Here is a 22,215-nt window from a genome sequence, read left to right as displayed (position 1 = left end):
ACATATTTCCAGTCAGAAAAGTTCTCTTCTGAACCTGACAGCTTATCTTGTTATAGTTTAAAATGAGGCTCTTTTAAGTCTCTTAAGAAAATCCCTTGAAATAGGAAGAGGCTGTTTGTGGCTTTAGTTTAAAACCACAATATATTAGCAAAAATATACAGTGAAACAAGCCCAGCATTAAACTGGTAAGTGCTGAACACTGGCTGGCAGGAGCAGAGAAAAGGTACCATGGCCAAAGGCTCTGCATGAAATTTTTGGTCCACATTACCCTCAGCTGTTGGCTGGAGATTTTCAAAGAGTGGTCCACCTAAAACACCACAGATTTTGAGATTTGGAAACTTTTTTCCCTTTGTGGACAACAGTTTTAGTGGCTTTTCTTCACGGACATGTGTTTCATTTGCTACTGTGATCCTCTGCTGCAATAAGAAGGAGCACTCTCAGATATAGCAGTTCCACTGGTTCTGGATGCAATTTCTGCCAAAATTCCCAATTTCCCCAACTTTGTGGTTTTGACTGAATTCTTTATTGTTCCAAGAACACAGATTTGTGGCTTCATTTAACAAGCACTATTAAACCAGAGTTTGTGAAAAAATTATGTAAGCATTTAACACTTACTTTAATTCTTTCTTAACCTCTTCATAATCAGCCTGTCCTTTCAGTTTTTCTTCCAGTTGCTTTAAAAGAGAGAACATGGATTTAATTATTTACATTGTTTTTTTTCTGCAGGCTTTGAAAATCATCTTCAAATTATTCCATATATACAGCAGCGCACAAGTGAGGGTTAATGACTCATACCTAATTTACATATATTAGAAAACAAACTATAACCAATTAAACATAAACACAATTATACCTCGCTCATCCTTTGTTTACAGAGTGCCAAGCATGACAGAATTCAGTGGGTCCCAATTTGGCTGTTTGCAATGTCACTGTCATGTGTTCAGTGAAGAGCTCGGGGATGAAGGTATTAAAAAAATGGGGCAGCTGAAATTTTCAGGGAATTGGGAGATTGAGTAAACAAGCAGGATGCTTTGGCACATACTGTATTCTTAATAGGACAGTTCTTGATAACCTTATCTACATGATAAAAAGAATAGACTGAAGAAGCTGTTGTTGACTGGAACGCCTTAGGCTTGGAAGGCTCCTTGTGCCCAAACAAAACAGCTGTACCAGGAGGCGTTCCAAGCATTACTGATTGCAGTAACTGCTGTGGTTACACACCAGAGAGGGAGCATTGAGGCCACCCCAGCAGCTCCTTCTGCTCTGCCCCACGCAGGGCGGCCTCAATGGCTTCTCCTGGGTGTGAGGACGCCCCAAAGGCCGAACCAAACCCGCTGCCACAATCCAGAACGCAATGCCACACACTTGGACCTTACCCAGCTCCCAACAACAGTGCTCATCACTACGGGGTAAATGCTTCAGGAGGCCTAAAACATAGTGATACATAATTGATGCCGTTATGTTGCTTGCAGAAGCCACATTCATTGCAATAATTTCTTTGCTTAGTGCAGGCACACCTGATCTAAGCAAAGAACAGAACCTACTGGCTTGCAACTTCCATGGATAAATTCAGGCTAGCTCTGCCTCACTTCATTTTTAAAATTGGCACAGAATCCCAAAGGTCACAGGAAACAGAAATAACACAAGGACGTATCACCTCAAAGACAGAGAAATCTACTTTGAAAAGGAAAGGAATATATGACATGAAAAAGAAAAATAGGACTTTATGTCCAAGAGAGGCTGCCTTCAGGGGATTAGGGAATTCAAGATCCTACACCCACTCTGGGGCTGCTCGTTGGATGCAGGATGAGGGCAGGGGACGGCTGATGGGAACTTGGATAATTTTATCAAAGCTGTTTAAAATGCAGCCCCACAGAGCTGTGCAGCAGCCCAGCTATGGGGGCACAGAGGTAGGGTTGGGGCAGGCCAACAAATGGAACTGGGAACCTGTTCCCTGTGCTGTCTTCCCCAGTAAAGTCAGTGCGTGGGTATCACTCATCTCAGAGCTATACAAACCCCAAAATGATGTAGCACAGCACCCACAGAACAGTGAATTCATGGTTTGAGTCATCTCAGTAATTTAAATGAGGCTTCTTCAGATGACAACAGCAGCATGGTGGGGTTTTGTGGGACCTCCAGCTATTCTGCCATTTTTCATAGGATTTCCTACCCGGCCCTTTGCAGCTCCCACACTGCTGACATTTCTGCCTCGCCATTAGCACGGATATTAAGGAGCAGTGACAAAGTGAACACCCACGTTATCAATACACAGCCCTCTCAAGGTCCTGCTCCTGCTGTTTGACACCACAGTCCAGCATCCTCACCACTGCTGACGAGAGGCGTCTCCCGGCAGGAATACCCGGGCCCTGCTCCAGCAGCTGCTCAACGAGCAGCTCTTAATGGATCACAGGAACTGCTGCTCAGTGTGGAATTTGCACTCTATGGGACACTGATGAAACGAGTGGCCTCTTAAAAAGGTCTCGTGTCCCAGTGTCTTTTGTCATCAGTGACTCGTGCAGTCATTCCGATTGTGTTAAAAAGAAAAATAAAGTGTCCGTTTTAGCTAAAACAAATTTTTTTCCCACCTGGAATAAATATAGGGCAAGTTTCAGTCATTTCTTTTGATGTGTCCTGCTGTACCAAATTCCAGTTATTGACTGGAATTACAGGAAGCACTGACTTTGCTTTAGATAGCAGACACAGTTCTTCAGGTGTTTTGGCCCTGTACTTGATATAATTAGGAAAACCCTGGTTGATGTGACCAGGAAAATCCTACAAATATTAAAGATGTTGGGGGTTTTGAAAATTTATAACACATGTTGAAATCTCATAATGGAAATGTACTATGTAACCCCAGGGCCTGAGGTCTCACACTTTAAGGAGGGTCAGCTACAACAGACCATGAGTTCAAGCAGCTTTTCAAGCTGCAGCTCAACACTGAGCAGAACAGAGTGACTTCAATAAGGCATCCAAGCAGAATTTTTAATGCATCAGGTCAGGCTGGAGAGGAGTCTTTAAATGAAACCAGTGAGCCAGAGAGCCCTTGGTACTGGGAGGAGACTCAGCATCAGAGCTGAGAGTTTTCCAAGTGGTCACAGGCAATGGGAGGACCTGCCAAACCCCACGATATCCTTCTGCTCTCCTTGGTCTTGTCACTTTGTCCTTCTGTCTCTGTTTGGAGCTCTACAGATCCACTACAATTCACCCTTTCCTTACATTTGTGACTTGTAACATTTTGGGTCTAGAGCAGATGAGCTTTTACAGCAGGAATAACTGGCTATTTATACCAGTTCTCTGTACAAAAAGGACCAGAAGAAATTTAAAACAAACAATACCCTGTTTCTATGTTAGTTACTTATGCAAGGATATGCTAAGAAAACAGCCTTTTGTAGAAACAGATATAAACCACAGAAAAGCTAATGACTCCCATTTTAATGCAATCTGCACTAAATGCAATTCTGTGCAGGCAAGTGCTGTACTCTGACAGACTATTTCTGGAAAATTTAGGTACAAAACACAGGTAAAAAAATAAAGAAAAAAAAGAGATACTGACAAAATGCAGCTGTTTTGGACTCTCAGGTACTTGCATGCTGCTACAGCAGTATGACAACCAGCAATATTTTACTTTGGATTGTACAAAAACCACACATCCATCATTCCCAAGTACCTAATATAGAGATTGTTGCCATGGAAAATCTGCACCTAAACATCTACTTTACTAAACAAAATAAACTAACAACTGAGGATGCAGTGCCTGTGTAGAAACAGAACGTTTAGGCACTTGGCATCTTCCCAGTCAATGACTGTTTTAAAATGTATTAGCATGGTAATTGTCTCCAAGAACCCTGTAAAACGCACAGAACATGGGATAACAAAGGTTCAAGCTGTGAGACAATCTGGAGGAACTAATATCTTGCACTAAATATCAACCTGGTTAATTCAGACAAAATATATTCCAACGACCTCCAACACACAAAAATGCAGGAGCCAGAGGGCAGAAGGAATGGACTGGTGGCTTTTCTGCACATCAAATTTGCAAATATCCCATGTTAAAGAATCATCTTGCATTTGTTGTGTGAATGAACCCATGTCAGAGCACGCAGAGATTGGGTCCCTCCTTACGTTATTTAGAAAATATAATTACTACTGTATTATTAAATGACGAGGGATAGGTAAATAGGAGGGGCTGTACTGAGGAGCTCAAAAAATTTAAATAACCCATTAGATTAACATTGTAATTTAGTTTAGAGTGATCAGCTCACATTACTGAATTTTAACTGGGTAGAAGGGATGTTCTAGCACCCAGCCACAATGGGTTAATACAATTAGAGCGAGAAAAGTCTTGTTACTAGAGGACATGTTTTGATCATTAGATCAGATGAAGATAAAGAAGCAATAATTTTGAAAGTATTTCTGTATTGTTTCATTAAGTCATAGAGTATTAAACAATTCCCCCAAGATACAGGCTGAGAACATTGCTTTAATTTGTGAAACTGTGAGTCGTTTTTTTGTGGAGGCAACCATTAAAATCTTTGTTATTTCAGAAGTAATTCCTCCATAATCAAACAGGAGATCAACACATCATCACTGAGATTTGGTGCTTTTGTACAACATGTGCCTGGCACAGGCTTTCCCAGCACTTTGGGGTGAGAGTAAGTATTTGGAAATATTTTTATAGTTGCAACAAATAAGGTTAAAGAGGGTTGAAATGACTAAAACTTTATCAATAGAGGCACTGCATCAGACACTATCAACAGAAAGCTAAAGACAGAGCATTAGCTGGGCAAGGCTATGAGAAAATGGAAGGAGATTACTGAAATGGAAATCAAAGACTCACTCTGTCATTTCTGTGATCCTACTCCCTTTGAAGTTAATGGCTAAACTAATACTGACCTCACCAGGAACATGCTTTATTCAAAGAAAATCTGTCAAGTGCAAGGACTCAAGATATTTTCTGTCAGGATTTATGAAAAAGTAAAATAAAAAAATCCCCCGAACATGGGTGTAGCCAGCAAAATGTGTCCCCCAAAACCAGGGCAGCTCCTATCTCCCTCAATAAAAGTGGTGCTCACATGGTGACAGCTGGGCAGAGACTGATCCTGTCAATGTAGTTACATAACAGGTCTCCTTTGCTCCACTGAATTTTCATAAAAATTCTGCAAAGATGGCTTAAAACATGCAGAAGGCACTGACTGCAACACTTCAGCTTTCATTCCTAACAGGTCTCTCTCCATGTGAGTTATGCTCCACCACAGCAAAACCAGTAACTGCTAAAAAATGTCAGAATTAGAGCAATTTGTAAGAGTTTCAATTGAACATTAAATCATTCTGATAGAGCAAAGCTGCCCACGCCACAGTCAGAGCTGAGTGGGAACTATCAGCCTCCTGCTCTCAGAAAACTCTCAGACTATCAAACCTGCAGAACGACCAAGTCTTTAATGGAATAGATAAATTTATCTTGTTTACACTTCGGAGCTCATAGATGGTGGAACAATGAAGGAGACGGGAGTTACAGGAAACTGATTCATACCCCACGTCAGGAAACATTTCTCATGCTCACTCAGAACTGTGTGGGCTCAGCACAGGGAAAGTGAAGCTGCCCAAGACAGAGGTAAAAGGGTCACTCAGAGAATTCTCAGCTCTTCTTTCTGGTTCTAGGGCAGTGTTGCTCGTATTCAAATGAGTATAAGGACAGATTGCTAATTATAAATGGGAATTATTGTGCAGCAAATACACAGTTAAAAATAATTAAATGGTTATTGAAGCTAAAAGCCTTCTCCATGTCCTGATTTTTCTTGTTTCTATGCCCTAAATGATACACTTCCCACTTCCCGTGGACAGAACTGGAGGAGGTAGCAGGGAAATTCGAAGATAAACCAATTCATGGCTAATCTTCAATTTGAACCACTGGAATGGGAATTAAAAAGTTTGAAAATCTAAGAGGGATTTTCTGTGCCTTTTCAGTTCAACTGTTTCATTACCTATCCATGGTCAATGTATGGTGGGGTTTGGTGGTGATTTTAATCCTAAAGGTAGCCTTGTTCTGCAAAACCACATTTCAAAACAGTAAGAACTGGGCCATTTAGAATTCAAAAAACCTGTGATCACTTAGAAAACAATACAACCAGAGGCGTGGGATGAGATGTATTTGAAGGTCCCCTCTAACCCAAGCCATTCTGTGATTCCGTGAATGCCACAGAAACCAGAATTCAGCCACATCCTGAAGAAGCTCAGAACCACAGGAAACTCACACCAGCAAACCCCAATATCATCACCTCCATGATATCCTTTGGGCAGAACTGAGCCTTACTTTGAGTGTGCTGTTCTTGGCCGTCAGCTGCTGCTCCAGCTGGGAGATTTGGCTGCTGGAGTTCTCCCTCAGCTTGGTGAGGCTGCCCTGGAGTCTCTGGACATCTTCTACGAGCTGGGCGATCTCCCGCTCCTTCGCAGCCAGTTCCGCTTCCAAGCTGGAGCGTGTCAGCACCTCGATGGCCTGCTCCTGCAGGGAAAAAAGGATCAGGCCACAAAAATGAAGAAAAGGCAACAAACCTAAATTCAGGGCAGCTTGGCAAGGAGCAAACACGGCGTTGGGTGGCACAAGAAACAGCCACTTCCTAAATCTGGGACTGCTGTGATTGACATCGGGAATCTGGAAGATGAAACTCCCTACAGCCCAGGACAGCTCTCTGGGAAAACAGGAATAACAGAGGGAATAAATTTCCCTATTTCGTAAGTGCACTGGAAAGATGCAGCCGTGAAAGTCAAAGGATTCTATTTAGATCTATTTATTATTAATAGCCCAAATGCTTTGACAACTATGAAAATCTGTGCTTACAAAATACTAATCAGATAAAATATTCTGAAGTAATGGAGCAGAATTTCTTAATCAGGAACGGCAGAGCCATGTGCCTGTGGCTCTCTGCATGCACACTGCACGTTTCAGGCAAAATTGTCACAAATTGCCCCAAACTGCTACTTCCAATGAACTTGCTCCTTGCATGAAAATTGTTCATGTTAACATTATTGCAAGCATCCCTCTGTGGGGAAGATGAGAGATGTGACAGCTCTAAGACAAGGCCATTCTCCCTTTGGTCACCACTTTCAGAAACTCCCTTTCCTAAATCTTCCTTCTTCCAGTTTCCCACAGCTGTAAAATCTGTCCTCAAGTCTGAAACTTCCTCCCTGGACTGACTTCCTGGGAGGACAATGAATCAGAGCGGACAGAGAGGTTCAGAAAAGGCAGATCCATTCAGAAAAGATAATAGAGACTAATTGTACTATCTCTGTCTCCTTTTGTGCTGGGAGATAACAGCTGTGATGCATCAGGGAGCTCTGAGCCTCCTCCATGGAGAATGTGAGGAAACCCTTGTGTCTGTGTGGGGGGCACGAGGCAGCCCAATGAGGGGCACACATTCCATTAAAGAGCCCAAAATGCATCTCACAAAGGTTAATGGCTGCTCCTCAGAAGCACCAGTGAAGGAGGAGAGAATCCATTTAGCCAGAGGGAGATGACGATGGTGAGCACTAAACCAAAGATCTATGGTGAAAGAGCTGAGAATTCACCCCACTGACACCCTGACGACTCAAGATGACACTCCAGCAGATTGAAATATACTCCATACCCTCTTTTCTGGGAATGGAGGAACAACAAAATCCCCTTTTCCATATCTTCTAAACATTCAGCTTGATTCTCAGTGACTACACCCCGCTGCACTCACAGAGAGCTGCATGTACGAACAGCAGTTAACAACGCTCTCCTATTACACTGAATTATACTTTTAACTTGAAAAAACCTCTAATTTGCTTGCATGAAACATCACAAGTTGTATAATCATCTGCTGCTTGTGCCTATTGAGACTAGAACGTAGAGTCTGAAATAAGATAGATAATGATCATTTTCATCCTGCAGTAGTTGTCATATTAAATATAAATGAAGTGCAGAAGTACTATTAAATACAAGAAAGACCTAATGTTAAAATAATGATAAGACTAGGACACGAGATAGGAAGAGGCAGGTAATTCAGAGTTACAAGTGATATTCAGGCTTTTTATTTTTTGTTTTGCAGCCTACTTGTCTATCTTTTGACTTCTCTGAGAAAATACTGCGTTGTATTAATAGACAACCAAACAGATCTGGAGGACTTATGGTTTGTTACTTGTTCTCTGCAAATGATTTTTAAAGGCAGCCATGTGTTCTTCTGCTACCAGTGTCAAGCACGTATAAGGCTTGCAAGGAAAAAAAAGCAATGATTTCTTTTGTTTCTTAAATCTGCTGCTTAGAAGTAGACTAAATTTCACTTAATTGCAGATTTACATTTAAATACTCCTATTTCTCCTTTGGCAAACAAAAATCAAAGTAATCTGGTTGCTCATCTGTGATACCTGTTCACCCAGGGCCAGCTGGAGCCCTGGAACAGCCAGCCCCCTGTGCCTGCAGGTCCCATCAGCAGCTTTGGCTTTATTCAGAACCACACAGAGGAGGCAGCAAGCAGGAGTGCAGGGTATCTCCTCAATTTTCCAAGGATTTATAGGTGTAATTCTCAGTTTAGATACAGCCAGTGAAAACTGGAGTAGTATCAAATTTATTTCCAGTTTCTCTGACAGCCCAGACACAGAGTAAGGGGAGGCAAAGTGGGCAGGGAAGCTCTGGGTCCCCCTGGGATGGAGCCCCACACCTCAGGGCCCAACAGGCAGGCACATGCTGATGGCCACCAAGGCTCTCTTGCTGCTTCTATTTCCCCTCTACTGATGCTCTCAGCCATGTGAAATCACTTCTGAGAGTTGTGCTGTCCACCTGGACCAGGCAGTGATGGATCACCACAGAGCCAAGTGACCTCTGTCCTTCCCGTGGTCTCCTCCAGCCACCAACCCCCTCAGAAGCTGAACCCCACCACAATCCCACAGGAGCACCATTCCCTTTTCGTTAAAATACGACTTCAAACAGCTATTTTTATAGCTGTGGGCATAAATTGAAGGAGCTGTACTGCAGGAATGTCAGAAACCTGTAAGAGTCAGTAAATATTTTCTCTCACCACATCAGGTGCCTTCTGGATCTGCGTAGCAAGTTGGAGAGATTTGTTAGCTGATGAGAGCTGCTCCCTTAAGGTCTCTGCCTCTCTCTGAGCCACCTCTGCCCTCTGAAGGAAATGAAAAGGGGTGAAAAGAGAAAGTACATTCAGTTTAACAACTGACAATTATTACAAGAACATTCATCAATTCATGCCTGACTGAATATAATTGATTTTCCTAAACACTCAACCTAATAAATGTTAGAAAAAAACATAGAATGTGATGGATTTTTATTTTAAACAGTACAAGGAAGAAATAATTGAGCGATTATGACAGTAATTTAACGCTAGGAGCAAGGAATCCCCTGCTGATACTAATGCTGCGGCCCACTGAATTTCCCAGACTGAATAAATACAAGTGGAAATGGAGTCTTTTTATTCAATTTCTTTCTATTCTCATAGACCAAGCAGATTTTATTGCAAGACTCCTCATGGGAATAATTCTCACGGGCAAATGCTGAATAAAAAGATATTCTGACCACTCTCTCAAACACACATACAATGTTGTGGGCTGTCTTTCTGCAGTAATTATTCCCTACAACATGAATTGTTAAGATTCTGTTCTTTCATCAGGTCTATTTATTCAACAATATTTAACCCTAAAGTGACAATTTTGCACAGCTCAGTCACCAGCTGCTGAGGATTTACGCAATAGCTGATAAGCCCCTGACTTGGCTACTGGTCAAAATTCCCATCTAAATATTGAATAATAATAGAAAGGAGAAAAGCAGAACGATGAGGAAAAAATGTCTGTACAAGAGTTTGGGTAGAGACAGATGGATCAGTAACTTCAGGCAATAAATAGCAGCAAAGTCCTTTTCATAACTGTCTGTAAGCTTCTGTTAGAAATGGAACAAAACCACGTTCTTTTACAATATACACTCCTCCTGGCAAGCAAGACTGTCTTCTCTCTTAAAAAAAAAGGTATTTTATTGTTATAAAACCACGCTGCTTTCCTCCTTGAGTAATCACTGCTTTTTGCCTGGGCTACTCCATGCAAATCATGCTGTGCTTTCAGAAAACAGCCAAAATAATTTTCCATCTCCACTTCCAAGACCTATCACCAATTCTACCAAACCCATCAGCTGCCACCAGTGAGGGTCAAAACTTTTCTTGACCAGAAGGATAAATCCCCACTGCCATTTATAAGCCACTAAAACTGCCATGTTTTGTGTGCCTGACTCCTTGCTAATCCTTTGGAAAACCTAGCTCATCTGAAATAGTGAATATAGAACACAGAGCAAATATAAAGCCTGTAGTGAATATAAAATTACAGTGAATACAGAAGCTATAGCAAATACACAACTTATAGTAATATAAAGCCGATAATGAATATAAAATCTATAGCAAATATAAACCCTACAGCAAATATAAACCCTACAGTGATATAACCCCTTCAGCCCTGTGTGTGTGTGGTCTCTGACTTCCTCACCAGTCAAAGCAGACTGTGCATGTTTAATCAATGAGTAAACTAACAGCAATCAAATACTAAACGCATCATCTGCGCTATTTGCTCACAACATTGTATTAAATGATTTTGCATAGGTTCTACAGCTGTAATTAAAATGTGATTGTAAAAAGTACAGTGATGCGGCTCCAATAATCAGAGAAGGGGACACAACCTATTGTGTGCTTGGAAAACATGGAAACAGCAATAAAAAAAGGCACAAAACGAGGGATTTATGTTGTTTACGCAGCTGGATAATATTAGGATAAATACTGAGCTAACAACACACATTGAGATAAATTATTTTCTGGTACTTTATTAGATGTGCAGCTACATATATTGATCTAATAACTGCAGAACAACTCCAGCAAAGCAGGACAAGTTACTGCACTGTGGCACTTGCTCTTCCATCTACTGCTGTATAAGTAATGGGTTTTGCAGCCTTGAGCAATTCTGCTGATGGCTTCCATTCAGTGCAGCATTGTTTGGAGAATCTATTCAGCTCGCATGCGAGCAAACCACAGAGGATATTGCTAATAGGTGGTACATCTGCATATACAGTGAGCTGTCAGCTGCCCTTTCTGCACAGCCTCCCCAGCCAATTCCCAACACCTGTTGTGATCCTCGGAATAATACCAGACAAGATTTCATACTAGGCATTGTTAAAAATACATCAGCACAAACTCTGGGCAATTCTGTCTGGGAAATACTGGTCAATTTTCCTCTTTTTTTACCCGTCTCACAGAATGGAAGCTTTTTAGAGCCAGAATTACAGATGTGCTCAGTGTCTGGAAAGCACTTTTGGGTGCTATTGCAATATAAATTATAAATGACACACAAAACCCTGCTAAAAGAATGGTAGTTTCAAATTTGAGCACTTACAAGTTTGGAAAAGCCAAGCCTGAGGCTGGTGCTTGGCCATCCCCCGTGAGGGTTTCAGGAGTGGGATGGCACCACACAGGACCTGCTGTGGCTTTTTCCCAGGGAGATCCCATCCACCCCTGAGAGAGACATGGCTTGGTGAGTGGATCCTTTGCTTTGTCCTCTTGTTCTGTGCGTGACCCCTGCACTTCATTTGCTCCGAGCTAAACCCGCTCTCCCCGCCGAAGGGATTAATCGCTTCCTCATGGAAGCTGTGCTGCACCACCACAAGTGCTTCAGGATGTTAATGAAAGCACTGGCACAAGCCCTGTTTGGTGCTGTTTGGGTTCCTGGAGCCCCTGGCACATCTCCCTGCACGGCAGCACTGACTGGAGGCTCCCAGCGTGGCAGGACCTGCCCCTGCCCATTCCTGCGCCGAGACCCCGCACAGAGGCTGCGGTGCCGCTCCCCTGCCAGACCCTCTGGGTTTGCCTCTTCCACTCCCACCCCTCTCTGCTTCTCGCTTTGTCCCCTTCCTAATTCATTTTGGCTGCTGGAAGCACCATTTCTGTCTTCTCTGTGTTCCACAGTGCCTTTAGCTCCAGGCAGGCAAAACCCAGCTCGTACCTCGCACGACCTAATGAACATTCACAAACTTCCAGAATGAGCCTTACCCCAACGATTTCCTCCTTCCTCTTTTCCTCCTTCCTCTTCTCCTCGCTGCTTCTTCTCCAAATGTCCTCACAAAAGCTCCTCCAAGTGTCTGGGTCCTGGCGTCTCTCCCCATTCCCTCCCCACTAGCAATCCCTCTCCCCTTCCTGCTCCCATGCTGATGTCTCCAGTCGTGGCAGGGGCAGCCTGGGGAGCGTCTCCCCGCCCTGTGCCCCCACAAAACCTTACATCACACCCAGAAAAAGCAAAACCTGCCTGGTTAATGTTCACCCAGTGGAGCAGTACAGACTGCAGCGTGCCTGGGACAGGCACCGACAGCAAAGCCTGAACAAATTCAAACCAGATTCTGCTGAGTTTCTGTGAACTCTTTTCTCCAGACTCTTATAGGCTGGCCAAACTTGAGGCTGTTTTTTAATTATTATTTTTTAAAAATTTTTTCTACTTGAACCAACAGAAGATACAACCCTGAGAAAAAAGCGAACCCTCCCTCATCAAACCCCTGCTATTAAATCCGGGCACAGCAGGCTCCTCACCAAAACAGCAAGAAAAACTCGTAACATCTGGGGGAGAACGGATTTTTTTTTTTTCTAATCTTGTTCCTAAAAATGGTTGAACAATTTTTCCTGAAGTAAGAAAAAAGAGCACAGCCAGAGACAGGCACCCAGTATGGAAAATGGCTAAACCCAAGGAATCTTGCACAACTGGGAGCCACTGGAAAAGTTCACAAAACCTTCTGTTTGTGTGAAACTGTCCCACTTCAGCTGAGAAATACACAGAGATTTATAGAATCACAGAATGGCTTGTGTTGAAGGGACCTTAAAGATCATCCAGCGCCACCCCTGTCATGGCAGGGACACCTTCCACTGTCCCAGGTTGCTCCAAGCCCCGTCCAGCCTGGCCTTGGACACTGCCAGGGATCCAGGGGCAGCCACAGCTTCTCTGTGCCAGGGCCTCCCCACTCTCACAGGGAAGGATTCCTTCCCAACATCCCATCTAACCCTGCCCTCTGGCAGTGGGAAGCCATTCCTCCCAGTCCTGGAACTCCAAGTCCTTGTCCGAAGTCCCTCTCCAGCTCTCTGGGAGCCCCTTCAGGCACTGGATATGCCATAGCATAGTTGCTTTTCATGAGTCAGTGCTAAAACTCTCGGTTTCTTACTCCCAAATCCTATGCACAGCCTAAAAAAACCCCCTCAATGACCAGTGACAGTCACACTAATGGCCTTGATGGAGCTCATGCAAATCCAGCCTTGCCCAAAATCCTATTTGTCAGGATAGTTCAGTCATACAATTCCTCCTAATTCCTACTCTGCTGTTTTCTAGTACAGAACTACCTCCCTGGTAACAAAATATTTCAAAACACTTCCATTTTCCTTCATACAGCGGGTAAATATTGTACAGCTCACAGTGGAGCCGGGAGGTCACGATCGTAACGCTGCCGTGTGCTTTCCAATTAAAGATAGAAAAAAAAAGCCTTACACAATATACCCAGTTTAAATTATTCTCCTTGTTTCCTGACAAGATAATGAATAGCATGAACCGAGTGCTCTTCTACTTACAGTAAAATGTTAATTTGATCAAAGACCAGTGGTGTGAACAGTAAAATGAGATACTTGTGTGAAAAAAAATGTATAACCTTTCCCTTAAAGTTCCACCAGCCAAACTGTATTTCCTTATTCCATGCTAAATTCAGTGCTGTATGTGGGAAAATCTTCCTATGAGGAGTGGGTATTATCACAAGTAATTCTGCTGCAGTTAATGAGCCTGGTTATGGCAGCAATCACCACGCTTGGAGCTGACATTCGGACTTGCAAGCTGCTGCAAAAGCTGCGTTTTTCAGAGTACGACATCAATTAAAACACACTGGTTCAATGTGCTTTAATTTCCCAACTTTTCAGCTATAAAAATTTGCTATAAAACCTTTAGATGGCCCTTATTTCCACAGAACAGCAGCAAGGTTAGCAGAACATCAGGGACATGAAATATTTTTCAGGGCTCTGGCACCCATTTTTCCCAACAATGGAGAATTACATGGAAAAAAAGAAAAAACTCCACCAACCAGAAGAGGCTGGGTTGTCTTCATTCTTGTCTTCAGGCTATTGCACTTTCCTCTGTGTGCTGAAAGGCTGCCAGATAAATGTATTCCCAACTGATAGCCAGGCATTTGCAGGAAACCCGTGTTTGCATGAAAATAATGTTATCCATATTTTGCCTTTATACAGAACTTCTCCGTGCAAGGATCTCAATGCCCTTTGTAAAGTAAATGTTATTATTCCCACTTTACAGACAGTGAAATCCCAGGATTAAGTGAATGAGTTCATCTGCCATGAAGCAGTGTAACTTATTTGGATCCATGGAATGGTTTGGGTTGGAAAGAACCTTAAATCTCATCTCATTCCACCCCCTGCCATGGGCAGGGACACCTTTCCCTATCCCAGGGTGCTCCAAGCTCCATCCAGCCTAGCCTGGAGCACCTCCAGGGATGGAGCAATTCCCCTGGGTGATGGCACACAATGAAAGCATCCAGCTCACTGCCAAGGGAGCCAGAAATAAAAGCAAATCCTCTGGCAGTGTCTGTGCCAGCCTTGGTGCGATGCAGGAGTCATGGCAGGATGAATTCCCTTCCTCATGGAAGTGCAAACCCAAGGATGCCTCGTCAGGGTGTGGTGGGTCACAGCAAACTCCCCGAGCACCAGCACCACCTGTATTGTGTTGCACTTGTGCTGCTGAGTGAAAAGGGGAATTTATTCCATCTGCTGCTCAAAACCATACATATTTTATGGCAATCTCACTTAGCAGGAATATCTTTTCCAACCATTTTCCAATGTGATTTGTTGGAGACAGGAAGGTGCCATACCCAAGGAAATAAAAAATAATCTTGAGAGCAGCATTTCTGGTAAAACACCCTGGTGAGGTTTGCTTTCTACTTTTATAGCAGACACTGTTTTATGTATTTTAGTGGCAGTTTGGCTCCAAAAAGTGCTTAAATTCACAAACCCTTCCTCTACAGACTTTAAAACCCAACACTACACTTCTGTGGAATAAATGGTATTGATCCAATCTAGATTCTTTAATAAAAGCTTCTGTATTTTAGGAAGTACAGTTTTCCTGATTTATTGGTAGCAGAAGTTTCTACATTTGACTTTCTTTCCCCAAGTAGAAATCTGGGAGCCCTATCAGCACTGTGAAGATGGAAAGAAAACCAATGGAAACATTTGGCTTTTCTAAGGGCTAACAGAAGAAAAAATAAATTAATTCTTCATTTATAGCTTACAAAATACAGTCCACACACACAAAAAAAAATCTCATGTCCTCTTTCTGTTACCACTCTCAAAATGTAAGGATACCTACACTTGAGTCTGCTTTTCCAATCTATTTCCTCTTTCAGATTGAAATACAATAACCCAGGATCAAACAACCCTAACCAAAGTTCTTCTCTTTTTGTTTTAAAAGTGAAAAAGCACTTTTTTCTTTACAGAAAGCTCAAATTACAAAGCCCATTAGATTTCTTTTTTTTAAACTATGTGTATAAAGCCAGAAAAGAGATCTGGATACATCAATGACATGAAGCCAGAAATTTTGACTCAGTATTAAAACCTTAAAATAAGCCTTGCTGTCATTTAAAAAATTTAGAACTCCAAAATATTTCTGTTTTCACAACCTAGGAATTATTCTGTCCAACAAAAACCTCTGTTTTTCTCAGGCACAACTGGATGATTCCAGGTTGCTGGATGAAGTACAGAAACAGAACAATAATTCATTGGAATAAATTTGTCGTCCCAAAAGATTCTGTGACTTTGCTGCCATAAATGCTTACTGGAAAGGTGTAAACTTGAAAAGGTACAGGAAAGTGCTAACCATAAATATTTGTCTAAAATATACAGTAACACAACTGTAACTGCTGTGAATGCAGGAAAGTACACTGGAGCTTCATTAACTTCCCTGATTGGAAATTAGAATATTCTGGGAATCAAACAATAAAAAATTCAAAGATGCTGTATCCCAAACTATGATAAATCATTTATTTTGACAAGTACGGGTAGTTCAGTTTTAATTATTTATTCTTATACTTCGTAGCATATCAGAAAATATGCAGTGATTTATTGTGCAAAATGAAATCTTAATAAAATGAGTCCCTTCCCCAAACTACAGCATTATTAAATCTTCATGGAAATGCAGGGGGAACTCGTGGGTTATGTTATCAAGTTTTGTCATCGAGCTGCTGGGTTAATAAAGTGAAAATGAGCCATTCCTATTGTATTTGGCTCTATTGTGCCCTCAGTCCTGCACAGGCCTGAACTACTTGAGTCCCACAACCTTGGGGATGAGGAGAGGACTGGACAGGGATTCTGCACCCTCCTGCTGTCTGGGAGATGATGCAGTTGCATCTTTTACCATGAAAGCAGTGGGGATTTTGGCTTCAGACCTTAAACCCCTCCGAAAGCTCCATGGCAGGAGCTAATGACTCCTTTCGAGGCTGGTGCAGCTGCACCAGACATTTTAATGCACTAGTCTTGCCCTTTTTTATGTAAAAAAAACCTCTCATGACCTTCAAAGGGAAGGGTTGCACCCATGTCACCCTCACAGTGAGTGTAACTCGGGGTATTCTGAGCTTTGCCAGTCAGAATGGACCAGCCCTGACAAAAAAACCTCACTCAAGATCGTGGATTAATGGCACTGAGCACCTGGATGAGCAGCTGAGAAAGAAGGGGCTGTCATCACCCCTCATCTCCAGCACCCACCTCTGTCCCAGCGAGGGATTAATTTCTCTCACTATTACGTTTTGTGGGAAAATTCAGTTTACACCTTGAGTTAATGACACAATGGAGAGGGAGGGAGCTTTGCGGTCACTACCCCTCCTCCTCTCTGAGCAGAAAATTGCAAAGCTCACTGGTATTTAAAGGCAATTATTTTGATGAGCCAGTAATTTGTTCTGGGGGTGGTATCACGCAAAGCAGCCCAGAAAGCTCTAGCATGAAAAAACTTGAGGATGCAAGTGAGGAAAAACATTGGGAGAAGAGAGGTGATGGAGCTGAAGATAAGAAGACTGGTCCCTGCTTCACCCAACAGGACACAGGGGTGGGAGTCACAACATCAGCTCTGTCCCTGTGGGTTTTATAATTTTTATGGACACCTGGACCACAGTCAGGGAGCCCCTGTTCCTGCAGAACTGGAGAGGGAAAGGCACTCCCCACCTCACAACAGCAAGGGAAGTTCTGAAGTGCCAGCTCTGGATTTAAAAAGGGCACTAACTGGGAAAGGCGTTTTCAAGAAATGTCAGATATATAAAAATTTACACCAATTTCCCCCCATCTTCATTGGAAACATGTAAATTTGTGCTCTGAATCCCAGTCATTTGGGTCAGTGCTACTTCCAGAGCAGCAAAACATCACATCCACATCAGCAAGGCAGTCCATGAGCAAAGCAGGAGTCGTGCTGAGCGCTACTCTTTAAAGGTAGCCTTAATAACAGGGAATGAGCACTTACTGAAATGGTAAAAGGAAATGTTAATTTAACTATTAAATACACAATTAGGTTAAGTACTTGTTTCTTCAATTGTCACACTTCAGCCTAATGCAAACTCACTTTCTGGCCTGTGCAATACATTTAATTCCTTCCAATGTATATATTTTTTTCAACTAGAAAGAGGTAAAACACAGGAATTGCTGCTACAAAGATTAGATACAATTTATCAAAACATTTTATAAAGGCAAAGCATCACACAAGGCAAGGACTCTATGGGGATGTTTCAGCAAATGAGCTGAAACACTGCAGCAGCTCCTGCTCCTCTCCAGGTGAACCTTCCCTTGTCTTCTCCAGCTCCTCCAAGGCCACAGAGTCCTCTTTGTGTCCCCCACGGGGCCCAACACAAGAAAGACACGGAACTGCTGGAGAGAGTCCAGAGGAGGCCTCCAGGGAGACCTCAGAGCCCCTTCCAGGGCCTAAAGGGGCTCCAGGAGATGTGGAGAGGGACTTCGGACAAGGGCGTGGAGTGACAGGACAAGGGGGAATGGCTTCCCACTGCCAGAGGGCAGGGTTAGATGGGATATTGGGAAAAAATCCTTCCCTGTGAGGGTGGGGAGGCCCTGGCACAGGGTGCCCAGAGAAACTGTGGCTGCCCCTGGATCCCTGGAAGCACCCAAGGCCAGGTTGGATGGGGCTTGGAGCAGCCTGGCACATTGGAAGGTGTCCCTGCCCATGGCAGGCAGTTTGGAACTGGATGATTTTTAGGGTCCTTTCCAACCCAAACCATTCCATGATTCTGTGATTTCCATGCTGTGGCTTCTCTCACGGTTTGCTGAGCTGCCTCAAGCTGCTAAATCCCCAGAGAACAAACGAGGCCCCTTCATCCCAAATCCAGGCCTTTCTGCACTTACTGAGCTCAGTGGGCACAGTGAAGGATCCCCCAGCTGCCAGAGCTGCTGTTTGGGAGGGGATGGGACTGCAGCAGCCAGAGCAGGAGGAAGAGCAGAGGGAGATGGGGAAGGGGAGCCAGAACCCCTCTTCTGGCTTTCCAATAGCTCAGATGAACGGCACGCTGATTTTATGTACAGTCAGATTTTGCAGAAATACAACCAAACTAAGGGTTACACACATAAGCAGTTATAAATTTTACCTAATTACAAGAAAAGCACCACAATAAAGTAAAAAACAAACCCAACCCATATTGCAGCTTTGTACCAGTTAAGATAGAAAAACAGCATTTCTGGATAAATAGGTATAATCCATTTTAGGAGGCAATGAAGAATTCAGAAATACCTTTTCTTTAACTACAGGCCCCCTTTAGACTGAAGGAAAAAAACCAACTCCTGGGTAAATCATTGCAAAATGTATTGCCTTTGCAAAAATCACAAAATAATTCTACCACAACATTTTTAACACCTACATCATTTCTAAAAAGTCTACATATTTTCAAATAATTACTAGCACTTCCATAAATATTTAATGTCGTCTACAAAAGTTCTTTGACAGAACTAAAAACCCACTGTACAAACACCAGTTTGCTTTTACTGACTAAATAATCAACTCAACAACAACAACTTACAAATATGATTTTGGCTTCATTAAGACATTGAGATGCTGGAGTGCGTCCAGAGAAGGAAACAGAGCTGGGGAGGGTCTGGGGCACCAGGAGAAGCTGAGGGAGCTGGGAGGGCTCAGCCTGGGGAAAAGGAGGCTCAGGTGGAACCTTCTCTCTCCCTACAACTCCCTGGAAGGAGGCTTTAGGTGGGGGTCAGGCTCTGCTTTCAGGTAACAAGTGATAGGACAAGAAGAAACGGCCTTAGGGTTGCTCCAAGGGAGGTTTAGGTTGGATGTCAGGGAAAATCTCTTCATTGAAAGGGTTGTCCAGCCCTGGCACAGCTGCCCAGGGCAGTGGTGGAGTCCCCATCCCTTCAGGGATTTCAAAGCCCTGTGGATGTGGCACTTGGGGACATGGGTTAGTGGTGGCCTTGCCAGTGCTGGGTAATGGTGGGACTGGATGATCTTGGAGGGCTTTTCCAACGGAAATGATTCTGTGATTTGTATTTTTCCAATTTTCCAAGAACTAATGTAAAGGCCAATGGCACTTGCTAGACTTGACAGCTGCAGCAGGGGAGCGTGGGGGCTGAAAGATGATCTGGCAACAGGGAAAAGACAAAACAAAACAGCAGCTGGAGCAGGGGGTACATTTTCAACAGGATCAGTGACCTGGTCTGGCTCACACAGCCACTGCTGACAGCAGGACACAGGGAGGGGAAGGAGCTGCCACTATTCCTGCTGGAAGGGAGCTGCTCTTAGGTGAACTTCAACTGGATTATAAATCCATAGCCTGGGAGATTTAAGACTGCAATCTCTGATCATACGTGGTAGAGGGATTAATGAAGCTCACTGATAAGCAAATGCCTGGCTGAGGTTTCCCTCTGAGAAACCACCATCCACTGGCTTATGGAATTTCCACTGTCATGGGAATCCTGCCTGGCCATACACATCTCCTCCATCACCTCACTCCTTCAGAAGGATTCTCTGCATGGGTGTTAGGTTTGTTAAAACTCAGTATTTGTGCCACTCATGTCAGGAGTGTGCACTGTGAGGGATGGCCAGAGAGACATTTCACAGCCCAAATTAACCTCTGCAGGAACAAATGACAATTTCTTTGTTGTCCTGCACAGAAAGAACAGTCTGATCCAACTCTTGCTAAAAATTAATATGCCAATAAAACACAGCAGAAAAGGAAGGGGAAAGAAAAGTCTGGAGAAGTCCACAAAAGCTGCAGCCCTGCCACAGCCATAGGGCAGAGGCCCTTTAATTTGGGCAAACCATTCACCTGCATATCTGAGTAGGGGCCAACATGATGGGTTTAGAAACATAAAGCCAAGAATAACCATAGTGGGAAATGTAAGTTTAAACTATTAGAAGGTAAATATATGGCAAACACTGCTCTACTGTGCACACAATCCTTACAGAGCATCCCTAAAGAGCTGTATTTTGCTCAAAATTTGCATATTTTCTTACTCCACGCAGTTATGACTGCGAACTGCATACAAAAGAACTGTCACGAAATCCAAACGAGAATTAAAAAAGAATTATTAAAGTCACACTTAGAATTTTATGGCGGACTCATTTGAAATCCTACCTGATTCGCTCTTTCAAGGTCTGTCATGATCATCTCGATTTCATCAGCCCTGGGAAAACAAGAGAGCAGAAGTTTTGTTATCACACAGAGAACGGCTGCTGCACGAGCTCAGGCAGAGCAGCAGGCACACAAACAGCACCAACTGCCAATATTTATTTGTAAAAGGACACAGTAGGACTGAGCAGCTCATCTCCTGCCTGGTGAGATCCTCTGGGGTGTTCTGGACCAGTCTGCAAGTCTCCAATTCTTTTGCCTGTTCTCTTTTTGCAATGCAACAGGCAAATTGATATCTGAGCATATTCATTGGATCTTTGAAGGTCTTACTCCCCAAAATTCCAGGCAGTGTAATTTTTCCAACACATAAAGGTGCTTCCCAAGTGATAATTATGGAGAATTCAAAGACTGCAGATCTTCAGTCAACTCCCCATATACACAAAAGCAACCAGCTACTCTTCTGTTTCAGCGTGCCCAGAAGTTTGTTCTAAATTTGGCTAAAAAAAAGAATCAAGAGGTCAAAGAGACCAAGAAATATAATTTTACATTACGTGAAGAACAGGTTTTTTTTGACACAAATTGATCAAACTCTAAATTTAGACTCTTCATGCACTTTGCAAAGCTGAATTGGAAAGTTAAAGGGTTGAAAACTATACTAATAGTCAATGAAACAAGAGATCCTTCAGATTCCTGTGTAAGGGAGCAGCTCGCAGACGTGACCCCTTAAAAATCAGAATTTCTAATACTTCACTCACACAAATGGAGCCAATCCTTAAGCAATCTTTTCTTATCTTCACGCTCAGTCATGGGCAAGTATTTCCCACTCAGGCTCTCACCTGGGAAAGGTACCAGGAAAAGGGCTGACAGCCCTAAGAAGTATGTTCTGTATCAATATAATAAGACATATTATTCTCCCCAGACATTTTGCCTGTCTTGTATGCCTGGACCATATGGAAGCAATAAACACTATCCTCATCTCCTCTGAACAGCAGCTTTACCAGCAAGTCCTTTTGCAATCTGCCAACACCATAATGTCTGGTTTTTGTTTTTAATCTGTAGCAGATCATTATCAGCAAAAGCTGTGAAATACTGGAATTCCCTTCCTCTGCCCATGCAGAAAAGCCAGGGTTTGTTTTTTCTGCTGATTCCCACAGAAGATCCATTTTCCTGTACAGGTGTTCGTTAGGAAAGATGGTTAATTGAAGTACATCAGGGTCCTGGCACACTCCACACTGGATCATTACAGTGAATATTGACTTATTCCTCAGCAGCATTTTAGGCTTTTGGGTGTACACTTAGGGAAATGCAGCAAAAGATCATAATCAGTAAATGTGCATGTATATAAATTAATGGAAAATTATTTTAAATTACAGCCTTTAATATTGTTGGGGCAACATGAACTGCCTTTTGAAAGAATCTTTTGGACAATAATGGTAAACAGATTAACATGTGTTTTCTTGTGCAGGAGAAGCAATGTGCTCTTACACTGGGAAGAAATCCTGCACACCATGTTTGGAATTAATAAATAATGGTCATTTACTAACTGAACTGAACAACCACTG

General features: G+C 42.9%; 1 protein-coding gene across 4 annotated transcripts in view; it reads right to left on the bottom strand.

The window, feature by feature from the left end:
- CUX1 (cut like homeobox 1) overlaps window positions 1-22,215 on the bottom strand; it is a 270,436-nt gene that overhangs the window by 78,321 nt on the left and 169,900 nt on the right. For all 4 annotated transcript variants that reach the window (XM_082294439.1, XM_082294436.1, XM_082294437.1 and 1 more), the window contains exons 9-12: window positions 20,660-20,708; window positions 9,033-9,137; window positions 6,311-6,499; window positions 616-674 (exon numbers count right to left, since the gene is read on the bottom strand). In XM_082294439.1, coding sequence (XP_082150565.1) covers window positions 616-674; window positions 6,311-6,499; window positions 9,033-9,137; window positions 20,660-20,708 — 402 coding nt within the window. The remainder of the gene's footprint in view (window positions 1-615; window positions 675-6,310; window positions 6,500-9,032; window positions 9,138-20,659; window positions 20,709-22,215) is intronic.

The sequence above is a fragment of the Coloeus monedula genome (assembly GCF_965178545.1).
Source record: "Coloeus monedula genome assembly, chromosome: 20".
In the NCBI taxonomy this organism is placed as follows: domain Eukaryota; kingdom Metazoa; phylum Chordata; class Aves; order Passeriformes; family Corvidae; genus Coloeus; species Coloeus monedula.
This window is presented reverse-complemented; position numbering and strand designations above follow the sequence as displayed.